This window comes from Aquarana catesbeiana, linkage group LG02, assembly GCF_042186555.1.
Source record: "Aquarana catesbeiana isolate 2022-GZ linkage group LG02, ASM4218655v1, whole genome shotgun sequence".
Taxonomy (NCBI): domain Eukaryota; kingdom Metazoa; phylum Chordata; class Amphibia; order Anura; family Ranidae; genus Aquarana; species Aquarana catesbeiana.
The window spans coordinates 327886754-327906224 of NC_133325.1; the positions used below are offsets into that span (position 1 = coordinate 327886754).

At 44.4% G+C, this 19471-nt stretch overlaps 1 protein-coding gene across 1 annotated transcript in view; it reads right to left on the bottom strand.

Moving 5' to 3' along the window:
- Nucleotides 1–737: 737 nt before the first annotated feature.
- The window catches only part of CYBB (cytochrome b-245 beta chain), a gene marked incomplete in the record, with an annotated part of 63887 nt that continues 45153 nt past the window's right edge, over nucleotides 738–19471 (bottom strand). Inside the window, 2 exon segments of the mRNA XM_073614821.1 lie at nucleotides 738–6256; nucleotides 8562–8686. Coding sequence (XP_073470922.1) covers nucleotides 6130–6256; nucleotides 8562–8686 — 252 coding nt within the window.

The window sequence follows — 19471 nt, forward strand, 5'->3', positions numbered from 1 at the left end:
GGGAGGGGGGAGCAAGTACCTGCTTTTGACAGGTACCCGCTCCCACTTCCAGGTAAGATCACAGCGGCAATCTTTAAATATGTCCGGCCCCTCCTCCTTCTCCCCCCGCTGCCTTCTGGGACACAGGTCCTAGAAGATGGTGGGACCATTCAGAAAGTGCAGCATGACTCGCAAATGCACAGTAGGAAACCTAAAGGCTTCACTGCCGGTTTCCCTTAGTGAAGATACCGGCAGCAGCACCTGAAGCAGATTGAAGAAGTGCCGACATTGCTGGATCCCTGGACAGGTCCTTAAGGTAAAAGACAGCAGCTACAATATTTGTAGCTGCTGATTTTAATGTTTTCTTTTTCTGGGGAGACTAGTGCTCCTCTTTAAGCTGCACAGGTGATAATAAACTCATGCAAGTGAGATTAAACTACTTACTGGCAGTTATGTTGTTAGGCTAGAGCTTTGCAGGAGAATTTTTTTTACTAGCAAATTACTAGCAAATAACTGCTAGGACTATAAATTAATCACTAAAAAGATAGAACTAATGACTTACTATAGCATAAGATACACAAAAGGCATGCAGTAGAATATTTTGCACTTGAATGGAGCATTGTAATTGAAGGCATTGATTGAGGGAAATTGATGTCTCCAACTCTCCACCCCTGGTACAGCCATTATAGACTACAATTAGCAAACAGTACATATTTTCTATAACAGAGCAGGCATGCAATAAACCTAATATAAACAAGTAAAGAGAATTATTTTATTTAGTTTACATGGTAAAACTGCTCAATAAATCTGATTTACAAAAGAGTAGACAAGTATATGAAAATGTTCTTTATACATATGCATAACCAGTGATAGTCATGCTTCATAATATGCTTTATAATGCATAATAAAAGCTAAAAATGCAAATACCCATTATTTAAGCAATGGACATTTTCTTTCCAAAGATAATTTGAGAAATATATATATAAGTATACAAAAAAGGAACATATTAAAACTAAAAAGCAAAAATGATGGCACTTTAAATTTGCATGCTGTATTTAAACAATATAAAATGCATTTGTATTGAAAATACTAAGCTGTAAGGTGATTTTAAATGACTTAGCAGGGACCCATTTGCTATTGTTACATGTCTCCAAATCCATCCTTGCATGAACCTTAATAAATATTTAAACATATTGGGCACCAAGATCCCTTGGAACTACACAGTTGCTTTTAGATTCACACTGCACCGTACATAGGAATATATGCATTGCAATAATGAACATTGCGTGGGTTTTGGCATGCATTGTGCTGCAGTTTTAAAGGATTCCCCTTTCAGTGGGCTTAAATAAGCTCACATAAGGAAACCGTATGCAGAGTGCTGCATGCAGGAGATTTTCCAAACAGGCGCAATGTAGCATGCCTTGCTATTCCTATAATTTTGTATAAATGCACACATAAAAATCACATGAGAGCATATTTATAAAAAGAGGTAAATTCCCATGATTAAATTCTTGATATATATACATACTGGTTTGTGTATGTCCTGACCATAATATACAAAGTAAATATATACAAACTATGCCATCTCTTTAGATGTTCATTTTATGTCATAAAATACCAATTTTTCCTCACCTTTATGATATATATATATATGTTTTGTAAATTATATGTTTTCATTGAAGTGAAATAACCTGTAGTTGCAATGACTCTTAGTTAATTTAATGTCATGTGTGTTTCATTAAAGACCTGTGTTTTAAAACTTCAAGAGTAGGAATGAGGCTTGGTTTCACCATTACCATGGGTCTCAAAAAGGTTGCAGATTTACGGAGCAACCTACAATGCAATGCATAGCCTTTGCCTCCAGTCAACTGAGTCACAAGAACCAATAAATGAAGGAATGGATAAACCAAGCCCCTTTAAAAAAGTGTGGACTCACAGTAGCTATAGTGTCAGTGTTTGTTGGAGCTATTAGGAAGAGCTGACAGTTGTGTGTAGGAAGAGATACTTCTTTTTATTTTTATGTTATTTAGGCATTGGTATATAGTATGTCCCTCATGGAAGTGCTTGACTTCCCATGCCTTTTGTTTGACAACAGCTTGCTAACTAGCCGTACAAATGGCCAGAATTGAATAACAAGATTTGCTCCCCACAGATTTTAGGGGGGGGGGGTCAACACAAAGTTCACAACTATACCTCTGAGGATGGCTTGTTTATGAATTGAACACATGCGGATTCACTCATTCCTACTCAAGAGTTGCAGTACTTAAAGGGGTTGTAAACTTTCTGTTTTTTTAACTTTAATGCATCCTATGCATTAAGGTGAAAAAACATCTGATAGTTACAGGCCCCCCAGCCCCCCGGTTTACATACTTGAGCTCTCAAAAGTCCTGTGTCGAGAACGCGCTGGCTTCTCAGTTCTTCTCGGCCCGGTCTTCTCGGCTCTTCATTGGATAGATTGATAGCAGCGCAGCCATTGGTTCGCGCTGCTGTCAATCAAATCCAAATGACGCAGCCCCAGGGGGCGGGACCAAGACATACACTCTGTGTCTATGGACGCAGAGTGTATGAGACGGGAGCGCGCCTGCAAGGTAACCCCCTCGGGAGAGAGCTTCCCGAGGGGGTTAGCTATTGCGGGGAGGAGCCGAGAGAGCCGCCGTGAGACCCCAGAACAGGAGGATCGGGGCCATTCTGTGCAAAACGAGCTGCACAGTGGAGGTAAGTATGACATGTTTGTTATTTTTTTAAAATAAAAAATTAACCTTTACAACCCCTTTAATTGTGAGTCAAAAATAAAGTCCATCTGCAACTTTTGAAATCATATTTTAAATCCAGTTTGCCTTTCCACTGCTTTGACTTAATGTTCTCAAAAATGTGGAAATCACAAGCCACGTATTGAAGTATTATATGTAGCACAAAGGAACAGTATATTGAAAAGCAATAAGATTGTAAAATGATCATGTGACTGTACATTTGAACCACTGCAAGCCACTACTAATTCTGACAATTTTGGCATTAGGTTTCGGTTTTCACTCTACCCTATACAAATATTCCAAATACCCATTAGCAGGACTGAGCTCTGGATATGTCCTGTATAATGGTGCGGTCTTCTGAAATGAATGAATCAGACATTTTTCAAGTGGGCTTTAAAATATTACATGTTTTTTTTTCTGCTGATAAACCAAGGCAGAAAAGGCATTGGAAATGATTTACTAAAGACAAATAGGCTGTTTGCTTTTCAAGGGAATTTTCCCAGAGCTTAATGAAAGAACACCCAATTACGTACAAGAAAAATAAAAATAATGTCATTTTTGCCTGCTCGTGATTGGATGATGGAAGTTAGCAGAGCTTTACTTTATGTATTAAACTCAGGGGAAATGTCCCTTGCAAAATGCAACTTCCTTTGCAAAGTGAATAGTCTATTTGACTTTAGTAAATCAAGCCAATGACTCATCCTAATTGCCTTGCCACTCTTACGCAGGAAGAATATAAACTTTTGAAAGAGGGTCAGGGATGAGAAAATAGTATCAGCTACATTATGAAGAAAGTAATATGTTTGTATTTCAACTGTACAGTTTTTCAGCTGGAGAATACCACAAAGCTGGGTGCAGGTGAGCCGGCGATGGGAGGGGGGAGATTAGACACAGAGGATGGCAGACAGGTCTGTGATGTACAAAGTAGGTACCAGTCAGTGCCAAGGACTGCACCACCCTCTGCACACAGCCATTCCTCTGCCAGTCTACTGTACTGTGAAATGGCAGCCTGGCATCACCTACCTCGGCATGAGCTGAGCTACATGCTGGTATTGCGGACTAGAAATGTGGACAGATAGAAAGATAGATGTTTTACATTGTTACATTTTTATTCACATTTCTACTGTCTGCAACTATGTATCTATGTATGTATGTATGTATCTATCTGTCTATCTATTATCTATCTACATGGGCGGAGCTCGAGGGGTCATAGGGGTCACAACGGCAACTCTGCCCATGCTCCAGGGGGTCCGTGCAGCCTCCCTGTCACATTAGATTTTACACTGTGACTCTGGGGAAAAGCACTTGCCACGTCACCCTGTGTAGGTAATTCAGTTAACTCAGAGGACCCAGGCAGGCCTGACAGAGAGGGACCTGCCCAGGCCTGTCCTGGGCTATCGGATTTTCCAGTTTTACCTTCACAGGGCGATGGGGTAAGCCCTTTCCCCCAGTGGTGCACTCTTTGCTTAGTCCCCCTGCCCAGCCTACTACAATCCCTCCCTCCCAGCCCTTCTCAACCCTGCTTAATCCTGCTAAACCGTGCACGTGCACACAAGGTGGGGGCAGGCAGGCCACACTCTGAGCTGCTGGGTGAAAGTGGCAGGCTTGTATGTGAATCTGGAAGTCACAGGACCAGCTTATCCTAAGTGGGGCCCAAGTTGGGCCCTCTGAGTTTCCTTTTTTACATACAAGACCACTATGGTTGGTAGTGGTCAGGGCCCCAGGTCAACTTTTGCATTGGGACCCACAAGGTTCAAGCTATGCCTCTGATTTTATATGAAGGATTATTTAAGTATGTTACACAAAGATATCAAGCTAAAATATGTGTAAAATCTCGTGCTTAATATAAGTGAAGATTGCTGCACTTTTACCACTCCTTGGATACAAGGAGATGATGAAAAAACGTGAAAATATAAAAGATTGCGCTGTCTCATAAATAAAGAAAAATTCTTATTAAAGAATTATAACAAACACAGGGGTTATTTACGAAAGGCAAATCCACTTTGCACTACAAGTGCAAACTACAAGTGCAAAGTGCACTTGAAATTGCACTGAAAGTGCACTTGGAAGTGCAGTCGCTGTAGATCCGAGGGGGACATACAAGGAAAATAAAAAACAGTATTTTACCTTGCACACGATTGGATAATAAAATCAGCAACGCTTCCCCTCATTTCAGATCTACCCCTCAGATTTACAGCGACTGTACTTCCAAGTGCACTTTCAGTGCAATTTCAAGTGCACTTTGCACTTGTAGTTTGCACTTGTAGTGCAAAGTGGATTTGCCTTTCATAAATAACCCCCACAGTGTCTCAACATTTGATTAATAAAGAAAAGAGTTCAATAAAACAAGTGTCCATGTGCATCAAAAAATATTTCAATTGTATTCCACCAACTGAATGTGCTATACACTGTTCCCAGTGATAATATAATACATTAATCCACATGAAGATTAAATTTGCCTCTTACCAAATCACGATGATCTCTAGATTATAGGAGATAAGCTAACGCATGAGGTAAGTAAATGCCCAATGCCTGGCCACTTCCTCTGTGTGTCTCCTGACTTCCGAGATGCATGGATCCACTGTGTTTGTTATAATTCTTTGATAAGAGTTTTTCTTTATTTATGAGACAGCGCTATCTTTTTCTATTTTCACGTGTTTTTTTTTAAGATATCAAGCTGTCTTATTTTATTTTTTTGTGAGAATATTATAAAAAAAATCTGCATCTGTTTTGTACATTCTCAGCCTTACATCCAAACGCTTAGAGCAGTGTTTCTCAACCAAGGTGCCATGGTGTAGAGGAACCTCTGACATGATGGAGGACCTATGATGTGAAGGGTGCTCTGAAGTAATGGGGGGACCTCAGATGTGATGGGGAAACTCATGATGGGAAGGTGGACTTCTGATGTGAAGGAAATTTAATGAAGGTGGTTGTGTGTTTTGTCCCAGGTTTAGGTTTCTCAATGATAAGTAACTTTTACATTTTTTACATTTTAGACTGAGGTGCCTTGAGATTTTGCATACTTTTAAGGGGTGTCACGACTGAAAAAGGGTTGAGAAACACTAGCTTAGATAGTTTTAACTTGATTTGCATGTAATTAAAATGCATCATCAAAGCCTGAAAATGCCAGCCTCTAATCTGTAACAGGCCCATAATGTGTGTTACATATTATTTTATTTTATAATTTTGAATGGCTGCACCCACCAAATGTTTTAATCTTTGCTCCAACATTGTTCCTATCACAGCTCAGTGCTGGCTAATTTCAATATTGCTATCAGTATTGCTGGATACTATACACTGTGCTCTTAAATGTAAGATCGGTGTGTTCTTCATATAGAGCCAAAAAAATAACATTTGTTTTCCTTTGACAGATTCATATTGAAAATGTACAAGTTTAAGTTTAGAAGTTTTCCTTGTTGAAGATGAAGTGTATGCCTCTGGGGTCCACACTGGAGTTTCCAATGCACAGGCCACTGAGGGTTTCGGCAAGACTTTCAGGTCCACACAGAAAGACACCCACTCTGGAGCTTGGGAGCAAAAAAAAAAAAAAAAACTTATATTGTTTTGTACAAGGTTGAACAGTTGATTAGTGACTCTACAGTGGATATTAGACAGTATATGTAGTTGGACGTACACTCAAAACCTGGCATCTGAAAAAGACAATCATTCTATAAACAAGTTTGCCTGGATCTCCCATGTGGGCATATGTACGTCCATGCTGGTGGGAGATCAACCAGACACCTGCAGCACCGGATTCATCTTTAAAAGAGAAGCATGGGTTTGTTTTTATATTCATACTTACCATGGTGGATGGAGCATCAGACCAATGCTGCAGCTGTCCCCCGCTGTCTCTGCACTGAGAACCGAGCCATCGAACATCGCCGATGGCTCAGTTCTCACAGATCTCCAAGAGGAAGTCTGACTGTCAGTTAGCGTCTCTCCTCTCTGCTCCTCCACGCTCACTGGAACGATGAACTGTGGATGAGCGGGGGGAGAAGCTGTCTCAGCGGCTCGCTGAGATGCTGAGATTGCCATCAATCAAGGCAGCTGGTGGATCCAGACTTGGAAGTCGGGATGACGCGCTGCCTCGACTGATGGCAGTGACGTCAGCAGAGAGCGGGCTTCAGACTGATCTCCGCTGAAAACGGGTCACAGGAGTGCAAAATGAATTGCATTCCTGTGACCCATAGGAGAAGCCCAGCCTAAAAAGCTCAGGCTGGACTTCTCCTTTAACAAACAATAGCAATGAAAAATAGTCTAACAAAGCTGATTGCCAAGAGTGGGTGACCACAGTTGCCTGTGGCTCTCCACAAAAATGTTTAGATTTGGTAATGAACCTCTTACAGCATTTCTAAACTCAAAAATAAAAGTTTAATATATTGCAGCTTATCGATAATTACTGTAAAAGTGGCTTCTGCAATTGTTTTCTTTTTTTAAGCTTTTTTACTTTATTTTTATATGGTGATTCAGCCAGTAACACACTTCTTGTCTTAGGGTGACTATACTCTTTGAAGGAGCAATGGAGCCACCCTGAGATAGAAGTACTGTCAGCCTGTGGACAGGGTAGTGTTAGAGTCAGTAGAAAATTTATGTCGAATTCACTAATGAAATAAAGCCAAACTCCAGCTAACACTTTCTAAACAGTTACAGCAACAGTTTTTTTTTTTTTTTAGGATAAAGGTTTTACTTTAAAGAGGGATTCCGGCCAGCTTTTTTTTTTTTTTTAAGTCAGCAGCTACAAACACTGTAGCTGCTGACTTTAAATAAGTAGACTTACCTGTCTTGGGTGCCCGTGATGTCGGCCGCCCGAGGCCGACCCGTCCCTCGGCTCTCAGGTCCCGGCACCGCCATCCTAAGTAAGGGAAACAGGCAGTGGAGCCTTGCGGCTTCACTGCCAGTTTCCTACTGCGTAGGACCCTTGGTGGAGGTTCACATTGATGGTGATACAACGAATACAATCTTATCTTATTACTGCACCCTTTCCTTGCCAACTGAGGGATCCCCCTTCTGCAAGTGGGCAGCTTTTGATCTCCTCAGACTAAGATATACTTTTTGGGATTTTGCCTCATGCGTTTTATTTATGTACGTTTAATATGTACATTTTATGTGTATACATCTGACCTGTATTGAGCGCTGCACTGCTATATTTTGTATATGTCTTTTTAGGTTTTGTATATTGACCTACAGTGTCCAGCTGCTGAGCTTTAGTAATTAGGTTTTGCGCTGTCTGTTTCTTCTGTTTAAGTAAAACCTCCTATAGTTTTCATCCAAGGAAGCTGCCATCTAGGTCTCTGTTTAATCTTCAACTGCCATGATACTGCACATGTGATCAGTTATGACACCAGTATGATTTCACAGTTTGGATGATTTCACAGTTTCGCACATCTAATGTGACAATTACATTACCAGCACGTGCCGGTAATGTTATTTTTTTTAAGTTTTATATTGATGAGTTTATTTCCACTTTAACTGCCATAGTGAACATAGTGACAGAGAACCACACTGATTGCTTCCTGATCGTTACTCTGATATCCACCTATCAGTGACTGCACAAAACTAGCAATGCACACAGTTCTCAGCTACAATATCGATAGTCTCACATCATGGAGAGCAACTGCATGTCTGAGATCATTGATATAAAGACTGCAGGCATCTAGTGATCATGGGAAGCAAAAACTGGATAAATTATTCAGCCTGCTTGCATCCAACCAAAATGGAAATGTTAGTTTAGTTTACCTTACTGTTTTGTAAGTCATGCTAGATAGAATAGTTTGAATCCAAAATACTGTCCACATACTTGAGTAAGTAATGAGACAAAGTAGTGAGACTTACCTTGAATGTGCGCTGGCAATGTTCTTAAATTCATTTTCCCAGTTGGGTCTTCCATACAAGGTCTTTTGCTTAAGACCAGTGATCACATCCTTCTCTTGATCATGGTGCAATGAGAATGCAGTGGCCTTAAGATCAAAAAATATTCCCGTTAATTACAATAAGATTAAAATTTGTGAAAAGTGGCCCATATCCAAATTTAAGGATGAGGGGCAAAGATGAAAATTAGGAGCAGACTAATATTTTATTCTGTGGATTTTTGCTTATGTGCAAGTTAAAATAAATTGTACAAAGTTTTAATAATCTGTGGTCATGGGGAAATTCAGCCCTGTGGAGTATATAGAACTGCACACACTGGTTTCATTTGTAAAGGAATCTTGGCCCTATTAAACAAAAATAAAAATGGATAGACCCTGTGAAAATATAAGCTTTATACTTTACTTTCTATTGGGGTCGGTATGGTATATCTTCACTCTAATGAACAGCTCTGGGCACTGCTGCTTATTGACACTTCTGGGGGTGTGTCCAATACAGTGTCCCCTACTGAGCATTTTGGTTCCTAACACTGGCTGTCTACTTTGTTAGTACTGATGTAGGGGTCAACAGTAGGAACCACAACACCCTGGGGGACACAAATGACACAGAAGTGTTGGATAGTTATTATGGTGCCTAAATAGTGCTAAACTTGGTATAGCTCAAAGTACAGGTGTGCATTAGGGATGAGCCGTACACCCACCGGTTCGGTTCGCACCAGAACCTGCAAACGGACCGAAAATTTGCGTGAACTTTAGAACCCCATTGAAGTCTATGGGACTCGAACGTTTGAAATCAAAAGTGATCATTTTAAAGGCTAATTTGCATGGTATTGTCCTAAAAAGAGGACCCGGGTCCTGCCCCAGGGGACATGTATCAATGCAAAAAAAAAGTTTTAAAAATGGCTGTTTTTTTTGGGAGCAGTGATTTTAATGATGCTTAAAAAAAAAGTGAAATATTCCTTTAAATATCGTACCTGGGGGGTGTATGCTTGTAAAGTGGCACATGTTTCCCGTGCTTAGAACAGTCCCTGCACAAAATGACATTTTTAAAGGAATAAAAGTCATTTAAAACTGCTTACGGCTTTAATGTAATGTCCGGTCCCGGTAATGTGGATGAAAATCCGTGAGACAAATGGCATGGGTACCCCCCCCCGTCCATTACCAGGCCCTTTGGGTCTTGTTTGGATATTAAGGGGAACCCCACACCCAAATTAAAAATAGGAAAGGCGTGGGGCCCCAGGCCCTCTGAACAGCAGTATACAGGCAGTGCAAACAAGACAGGGACTGTAGGTTTGTTGTTATGTAGAATCTATTTGTAATTTTGAACTGGTACATTTTTAAAGTGTAGCTCCAGCCAAAAAATCTATTCTTAAGCTTCTTGGAAAACATAGGGAAGGGTTATCACCCCTGTGACATTTGTTTTGCTGTCTGTGCTCCTCTTCAGAAGATTTTACCTCACTTTCTGTCCCAATGACAAATGTTTTTTGACAATTTGGGTTTTTTATTGAAACAAGGATTGGTGATAAAGCATCAGTGGAAAGGAGACATATTTTCACATATTAACACTTACAGGAGAGAATTTCCCTTCCTAGGGGTAGATTTCATCTCACTTCCTGTTGTCTCCTTCCGTTTGCAAGTAGGAGTTGTTTGTAAGTTGGATGTTTGAAAGTAGGGGCTGCCCTATATACTCTGCAGAAATTGGGGCCTTAGGTGTTGGTATTGCCACAACACTGTAAGCCCTCACAGTTACTCTTGGTGGGCGCAGGAACGGGCTCTGCTGTGAAATATTAGATCAAGAACTGTAATTACATGCCCCTGTTGAACAGGGTCAGAAAAATTGGGCCTTTGGTGGTGGTGCTGGTGCCACAACACTGTAAGTCCTCACAGTTACTCTTGGTGGGCGCAGAAATGGGCCCTGCTGTGAAATATTAGATCAAGAATTGTAATTACAGTTCGCTGTTGAACAGGGGCAGAAAAATTGGGCCTTAGGCACTGGTGCCACAACACTGCAACCCCTCACGGATACTATAGTTGGAGCACAGGAATGAGCCTCCTGTAAAATATTGCATCAAAAATTGTAATTACACGCCCCTGCTAAACAGGGGGTGAAAAATTGGGCCTTAGGCACTGGTACTGGTGCCACAACACTGCAACTCCTCACAGATACTCTAGTTGGAGCGCAGGAACGAGCCCTGCTGCAAAGTATTGCATCAAAAATTGTAATTACAAGCCCCTGTTAAACAGGGGCTGAAAAATTGGGCCTTAGTCACTGATGCTGGTGCCACAACACTGCAACCCCTCACAAATACTCTAGTTGAGTGCAGCAACGAACCCTCCTTGTAAAATATTGCATCAAAAATTGTAATTACACGCCCCTGTTAAACAGGGGCTGAAAAATTGGGCCTTAGCCACTGGTGGTGGCGCCCAGAACCAAAAATATTCTTACAAGCTATCAGCATGATCATTGAGGAGGAAGAGGATAGTCACACAGCATAACAGGATAGTCACTCAGCATCAGCATAGGCAGTCTTGAAGGGATCTGACATTTCAAAAAAAATTATTAGGTTACATCAGCATCAGGTGCTTGGTAGCTGGTGGTGATCCAAGATTGATTCATTTTTATGAAGGTCAGTGGATTGACCGAGTCGGTGGACAGGCGCACCCTGTGATCGGTTACAAAACCTCCAGCAGCACTGAATGTGCGTTCCGAAAGAACGCTGGATGCAGGTCAGGCCAGTAGCTCAATTGCATACTGTGCAAGCTCTGGCCAGTGATCCATCCTCAAGACCCAGTAACCCAGAGGATTTTCGGTGGGAAAGGTGTCCAAGTCAGATCTTGCCCTTAGGTATTCCTGCACCATGTAAAACAGACGCTGGCGATGGTTGCTGGAACCGATCATACCTTGGGGCTGCAGACTAAAAAATTGTCTGAACGCATCGGTCTGACGGCCACCTTCTCCACCGCTCCTTCTTTGACTGACCGAAGCCTCAGCAACACGTTGTCCAGGAACCGGAGTTTGTAACCTTCCAGTCTCTGGGAACGCCTTGCACAGACCTTTCTGCAAGGCCTCCCAAAGATGTTTCATCCTCTGCTCTCTCTGTGACAGCGAGATAAGGTCCGCAACCTTACCCTTGGAACGTAGATCAAGGAGGGTTGCCAGCCAGTATTGATCCCTCTCCTTGATACCACGAATACGAGGATCCTTCCACAGGCTTTGCAGGATCAGGGAGGCCATGCAGCGTAGGTTTGCTGAGGCATTCAGTCCGGAGTCCTCTGGGTCACTAAGGACGACATGATCCGCAGCCACCTCCTCCCAGCCACGTACAAGTCCATGGGTTTCTTGGGACTGTAAATGATCCCTTAAAGACTGCTGCTGATGCTGAGTGCCAGGCTCCACCTCCATGCTGACACAATCCTCCTCTTCCTCCTCCTCCTCCTCCTCAGCCTCTTCCTGTGTGATCAGCGGGCATGCAGGAACACTGTCTGGATAAAGGGGTCCTTGAGAGCTAAGGAAGTCCTCCTCTTCTTGCCTCTGTTCTGCCTCAAGTGCCCTGTCCATTATTCCACGCAGCGTGTGCTCCAACAGGTGGACAAGGGGGATAGTGTCACTGATGCATGCACTGTCACTGGTCACCATCCTCATGGCCTCCTCAAATGGTGACAGGACAGTGCATGCATCCCTGATCATGGCCCACTGGCGTTGGGAAAAAAAACAAGCTCTCCTGACCCTGTTCTGGTGCCATAGTCCTACAGGTACTCATTGATGGCCCTCTGCTGTGTGTGCAGCAGCTGCAGCATGGCCAATGTTGAGTTCCACCTGGTGGGCATGTCACAGATTAGGCGGTTCTTGGGCAGGTTAAATTCCTTTTGGAGGTCAGCCATCCGAGCGCTGGCATTATATGACCGGCGGAAATGCATACAGGACATCCTGTAAGCCCGGGTACCTGCCCAAGAGCCGCTGCACTACCAAGTTAAGGACGTGAGCCAAACAGGGCACATGGGTCATTTGTCCCTGTCAGAGGGCGGAGAGGAGGATGGTGCCATTGTCGCAAACCACCATTCCTGCCTTAAGTTGGCGTGGCATCAACCACCTCTGAACCTGCCCCTGCGGAGCTGACAGAACCTCTGCCCCAGTGTGGCTCCTGTCCCCCAAGCACACCAGCTCAAGCACCGCATGGCATCTTTTGTCCTGCGTAGTTGCGTAGCCCCTTAAACGCCTACGGAACACCGCTGGTTCCGGGGACAAAGCACAGGAAGAGGCCATGGAGGAAGAAGAAGAGGAGGGGGTGGAGGAGAGAGGTGTGTCAGAATCAACGGTAGTAGAATTTTGGAGGCGTGGTCGTGGAACAACCTCCAACACTACTGCACCTTGTCCTGCATCCTTCCCAGCTACCAGCAGAGTCACCCAATGCGCTGTGAAACTTAGGTAACGTTCCTGTCCATGCCTGCTGGACCATGAGTCAGCTGTAATATGCACCTTACCACTGACCGTCCTGTCCAACAAGGCATGGACATTGCCTTCCACATGCCAGTAGAGAGCCGGAATCGCCTTCCGTGAGAAAAAGTGGCGTTTGGGTACCTGCCACCTAGGAACCGCACATTCCACAAACCCACGGAAGGGGGCAGAGTCTACCAACTGAAAAGGTAGCAGTTGAAGTGCTAGCAATTTTGCCAAGCTAGCATTCAACTGGGCATGTGGATGGCTGTGAGTGAACTTCTTTCAGCGGTGCAGCAGCTGGGGCAGGGAAATTTGCCTGGTACAATCTGACGTTGGTGTACCGATAGCAGATTGCCCACAAGTACTTGGCTGTGACACACCTAATTCTACACCTTCATTCCTCTCAGTGCAGGTCTCAGAGAGGACTGAAGGTGTAGTGGGGTTGGAGATCTCAGCTGATGAGGAGCAAGGAGAGGTCCTCTTTGTTCTTTGGTGTGGGTCTTTTAGGTACGCTTGCCAACGAACTGCATGACAGGTCAACATATGTCTGGTCAAGCATGTGGTGCTCAAGCGGGAGATGTTTTGGCCACGCGAGATACGCTTGAGACATATGTCGCAAATAGCAGTGGTGCGATCTGATGCACTTGTCTCAAAAAAGGCCCACACCAAAGAACTTTTGGAATAACGCGCAGAGACAGCAGCGCCCTGCACATACGGAGCTTTGCAGTGTGATGCAGTCAGTGTGCTGCCCTTACGCTGGCCCCTGGAGGGCATCCTGCCTCGTTGGTGATGTGCCTCCTCCTCTCTCCTATCAGGCACCCACGTTGAGTCAGTGACCTCATCATCACCTCCCTCCTCATCACTGGAGCAAACCTGGCAGTATGCTGCAGCAGGGGCAACATGACTGCCAGATTGCTGTCTTTCTTGGGCACCCCCTCTGTCTGGGCTCACGTTACTGCCTTCCTCTAGCTGAGTACCATCATCGGAGCCTTCAAAACGCTGGGCATCCTCCTGGAGCATGTACCCAACACTGTGGTCAAACAGTTCAGGGAACTCCTCAGGAGGACATGGTGGGGCTAGGGAAGGAGTGACTGATTCCATTGAACCGAGGGAAGAGGCTGGGTTGGCAGCTGCTTTGCCAGACAAAGTACCCTGAGCATGGGTCAGAGAGGATGAGGAGGATGAGGACGCCTTGGTCATCCACTCGACCAAGTCTTCCACATGTTGCGGCTCAACACGGCCAGCTGCCGAAAAAAAGGCCAAGCGTGTCCCACGGCCACGTGCTGAGGAGGATGCACCGTGTCCACGACCAGAACTGTTGCCTCTAGACACAGAGCCTGCTTGCCCTCTTTTATTGGCTTGTGACTGTCTGCCTCTCCTTGTTGGCCTTCCAGACATACTAATGGACTGCAGTGAGATGTAGCTGCACTGAGCTGGGATATATATATATATATATATATACTGATACTGCAGCTAGCAAAATCAACTGCCTGCCTGTAGTATTATTAGTATGAGAACACCACCAATCTTCTACAGGTAGCTTTAGCTGAACACTGTGCAGAGGTCGCATTACACTAACTTGTAGCTTTAGCTGAACACTGTGCAGAGGTCGCACTACACTAATGTTTAAATAATGTAGCTGCCTGCGGTAGTGATAGGATCAGGAAAACACCACCAACCTTCTACAGGTAGCTTTAGCTGAACACTGTGCAGAGGAAGCACTACACTAACGTTTAAATAATGTAGCTGCCTGCGGTAGTGATAGGATCAGGAAAACACCACCAACCTTCTACAGGTAGCTTTAGCTGAACACTGTGCAGAGGAAGCACTACACTAACGTTTAAATAATGTAGCTGCCTGCGGTAGTGATAGGATCAGGAAAACACCACCAACCTTCTACAGGTAGCTTTAGCTGAACACTGTGCAGAAGTCGCACTACACTAACTTGTAGCTTTAGCTGAACACTGTGCAGAGGTCGCATTATACTAACTCGTAGCTATAGCTGAACACTGTGCAGAGGACGCACTACACTAACGTTTAAATAATGTAGCTGCCTGCGGTAGTGATAGGATCAGGAAAACCCCACCAACCTTCTACAGGTAGCTTTAGCTGAACACTGTGCAGAGGACGCACTACACTCAATTTTAAATAATGTAGATGCCTGCGGTAGTGGTAGGATCAGGAAAACACCAGCAACCTTCTACAGGTAGCTTTAGCTGAACACTGTGCAGAGGTCGCACTACACTAACGTGTAAATAATGTAGCTGCCTGCGGTAGTGATAGGATCAGGAAAACACCACCAACCTTCTACAGGTAGCTTTAGCTGAACACTGTGCAGAGGTCGCACTACACTAACTTGTAGCTTTAGCTGAACACTGTGCAGAGGTCGCACTACACTAACCTGTAGCTTTAGCTGAACACTGTGCAGAGGTCGCACTACACTAACTTGTAGCTTTAGCTGAACACTGTGCACAGGTCGCACTACACTAACTTGTAGCTTTAGCTGAACACTGTGCAGATGACGCACTACACTAAATTGTAAATAATGTAGCTGCCTGCGGTAGTGATAGGATCAGAAAAACACCACCAATCTTCTACAGGTAGCTTTAGCTGAACACTGTGCAGAGGTCGCACTACACTAACTTGTAGCTTTAGCTGAACACTGTGCAGAGGTCGCACTACACTAACTTGTAGCTTTAGCTGAACACTGTGCAGAGGTCGCACTACACTAACTCATAGCGCTAGCTAAACACTGTGCAGAGGACGCACTACACTAACGTTTAAATAATGTAGGTGCCTGCGGTAGTGATAAGATCAGGAAAACACCACCAACCTTCTACAGGTAGCTTTAGCTGAACACTGTGCAGAGGTCACACTACACTAACTTGTAGCTTTAGCTGAACACTGTGCAGAGGTCGCACTACACTAACTTGTAGCTTTAGCTGAACACTGTGCAGGGGAAGCACTACACTAACTTGTAAATAATGTAGCTGCCTGCGGTAGTGATAGGATCAGAAAAACACCACCAATCTTCTACAGGTAGCTTTAGCTGAACACTGTGCAGAGGTTGCACTACACTATCTTGTAGCTTTAGCTGAACACTGTGCAGAGGATGCACTACACTAATGTTTAACTACTTCAATACAGGGCACTTAGACACCTTCCTGCCCAGACCAATTTTCAGCTTTCAGCGCTGTCGCAGTTTGAATGACAATTGCGCGGTCATCCAACACTGTACCCAAACTAAATTTTTTATCATTTTGTTCCCACAAATAGAGCTTTCTTTTGGTGGTATTTGATCACCTCTGCGTTTTTTATTTTTTGCGAAACAGATAGAAAAAGACCGAAAATTCTGAAAAAAATAAAAGTTTTGCTTTTGTTTTTGTTTAAAAATTTTGTAAATAAGTAAGTTTTCTCCTTCACTGATGGGCACTGATAAGGCGGCATTGACGGGCACTGATAAGGCGGCAGCAATGAGGTGGCACCAATGAGCGGGCACTGACGGGCACTGACGATGGGCACTGATATGCGGCACTGATGGGCACTGGTAGGCGGCACTGATGGGTGGTACTGATATGCAGCACTGATGGGCATTGATAGGCGGCACTGATGGGCACTTATGGGTGGCACTGGGTGGCACTGGTGGGCACTGATGGGCACTGTTAGACAACACCTATGGGCACTGAAAGGCTGCACAGATGGGTTCTTATGGGTGGCAGTGATGGGCACTGATAGGCGGCACTGCTGGGCACTGATAGGCGGCACTGATGAGCACTGATACGTGGCACTGATGGGCACTGATACGTGGCACTGATGGGCACTGATACGCGGCACTGATGGGCATCCCTGGTGGCACTGGCAGTGGTAGGCATGGGAGTGGGCACTGATTGGCAGCTGCCTGGGCATTGATTGGCAGCTGCCTTTGCACAGATCAGTATTTCCCTGGGGGTCTAGGGGGCATACCTGGTGGTCCAGTGTGGCTGGTTTCCCTGGTGGTCCTGGGCGGCTTCCCTGGTGGTCCTGGGTAGGATCCGAGGGGGGCTGTGCTGATAAACAATCAGCACAGACCCCCCCTGTCAGGAGAGCAGCCGATCGGCTCTCCTCTACTCGCGTCTGTCAGACGCGAGTGAGGAAAAGCCGATCACCGGCTCTTCCTATTTACATCGTGATCAGCCGTGATTGGACACGGCTGATCACGTGGTAAAGAGTCTCCGTCAGAGACTCTTTCCCTAGATCGGTGTTGCGGGGTGTCAGACTGACACCCCGCAAAAACGATCGCCGCGATGCGCGCCCCCGGGGGCACGCAGCGGCTCAATATCCTGAGGACGCCATATGACGTCCAGTCAGGGTATTGAAACCACTTTGCCGACGTCATTCTGCTATATGGCGGGCGGCAAGTGGTTAAATAATGTAGCTGCCTGCGGTAGTGATAGGATCAGGAAAACACCACCAACGTTCTACAGGTAGCTTTAGCTGAACACTGTGCAGAGGACGCACTACACTAACTTGTAAATAATGTAGCTGCCTGTGGTAGTGATAGGATCAGGAAAACACCACCAACCTTCTACAGGTAGCTTTAGCTGAACACTGTGCAGAGGATGCACTACACTAACTTGTAAATAATGTAGCTGCCTGCGGTAGTGATAGGATCAGGAAAACATCACCAACCTTCTACAGGTAGCTTTAGCTGAACACTGTGCAGAGGTCGCACTACACTAACTTGTAGCTTTAGCTGAACACTGTGCAGAGGTCGCACTACACTAACTCGTAGCTTTAGCTGAACACTGTGCTGAGGACGCACTACACTAACATTTAAATAATGTAGCTGCCTGCGGTAGTGATAGGATCAGGAAAACACCACCAACCTTCTACAGGTAGCTTTAGCTTGAACACTGTGCAGAGGTCGCACTACGCTAACTTGTAGCTTTAGCTGAACACTGTGCAGAGGTCGCACTACACTAACTTGTAGCTTTAGCTGAACACTGTGCAGAGGTCGCACTACACTAACTTGTAGCTTTAGCTGAACACTGTGCACAGGTCGCACTACACTAACTTGTAGCTTTAGCTGAACACTGTGCAGAGATCGCACTACACTAACTTGTAGCTTTAGCTGAACACTGTGCTGAGGTCGCACTACACTAACTTGTAGCTTTAGCTGAACACTGTGCAGAGGTCACTCTACACTAACTTGTAAATAATGTAGCTGCCTGCGGTAGTGATAGGATCAGAAAAACACCACCAATCTTCTACAGGTAGCTTTTGCTGAACACTGTGCAGAGGACACACTACACTAACTGTAAATACTGTAGCTGCCTGACTGTGGTACTAATAGGATCAGAAGAACACCAGCAATTTTCTTCAGGTAGCTGTAAATACTGTAACAACACCTGCCTGCCTCTCAGTAGGAAGAGAATAACAAGAACAGATCTAGCTAAACTTAATAAAGTGCATATATATATATATATATATATATATATATATATATATATATATATACACACACACAACACCTGGGATGCATATATATACACAATACACTGTAAGTGCAGCTAACTGACTGACTGTCCTGCCTAATCTATCTAACTTAAATCAAATGACACTTTCTCTCTGTCTCTGTCTCTCAACGCCGAAACACACTACACAGGGCCGCCGTGCAGGTGGCCTTATATAGTGTGGGGCGTGTACTAAACCCCCTGAGACATAATTGGCCAAAGCCACCCTGGCTTTGGCCAATTACAGCTCTCTGTACAGACGGCGCTGTGATTGACCAAGCATGCGGGTCATAGTGCATGCTTGACCAATCATCAGCCAGCAATGCACTGCGATGCCGCAGTGAATTATGGGCTGTGATGCGCCACTCGAATTTGGCGCGAACGGCCCATATCGTTCGCAATTCGGCAAACAACCGAACAGATGACCGAACAAGGGTTCGACTCCAACACGAAGCTCATCCCTAGTGTGCATACAAAAACACATGAAAAAAAGAGTGGTTACATATATAAACACTCAAAAGGCTTGATTTACTGAAGGCAAATAGACTGTGCACTTTGTAAGCGCAGTTGTGCTCTGCAAGGGAATTTGCTCCAGAGGTTACTAAATGAGGGAAAGCTCTGCTGACTTCCACCATCCAGTCATGTGCAAGCAAAAATATTGGGGTCTTTTTTGTTTTGTTTTCCTTGCAAGTGATTAGATATTCTTTGCAAAGTGAGGCTTCCCCTCATTTACTAAGTTTTAGAGCAAATTAACTTGCGAAGTGCACAGTCTATTTGCCTTTAGTAAATCAACCCAATGTTTTGTTTCAATTTAAGTTAGCACTTACTTTCTATGGAAAATTGTGTTGCTCTACTCTAAATAATTCCCAGGCTACTCAGTCTGACCCAGTCATTTGAATGGCATACTATACAATTTTGAAGAGTAAGAGGAGTAAGAGTAAGAAAAAT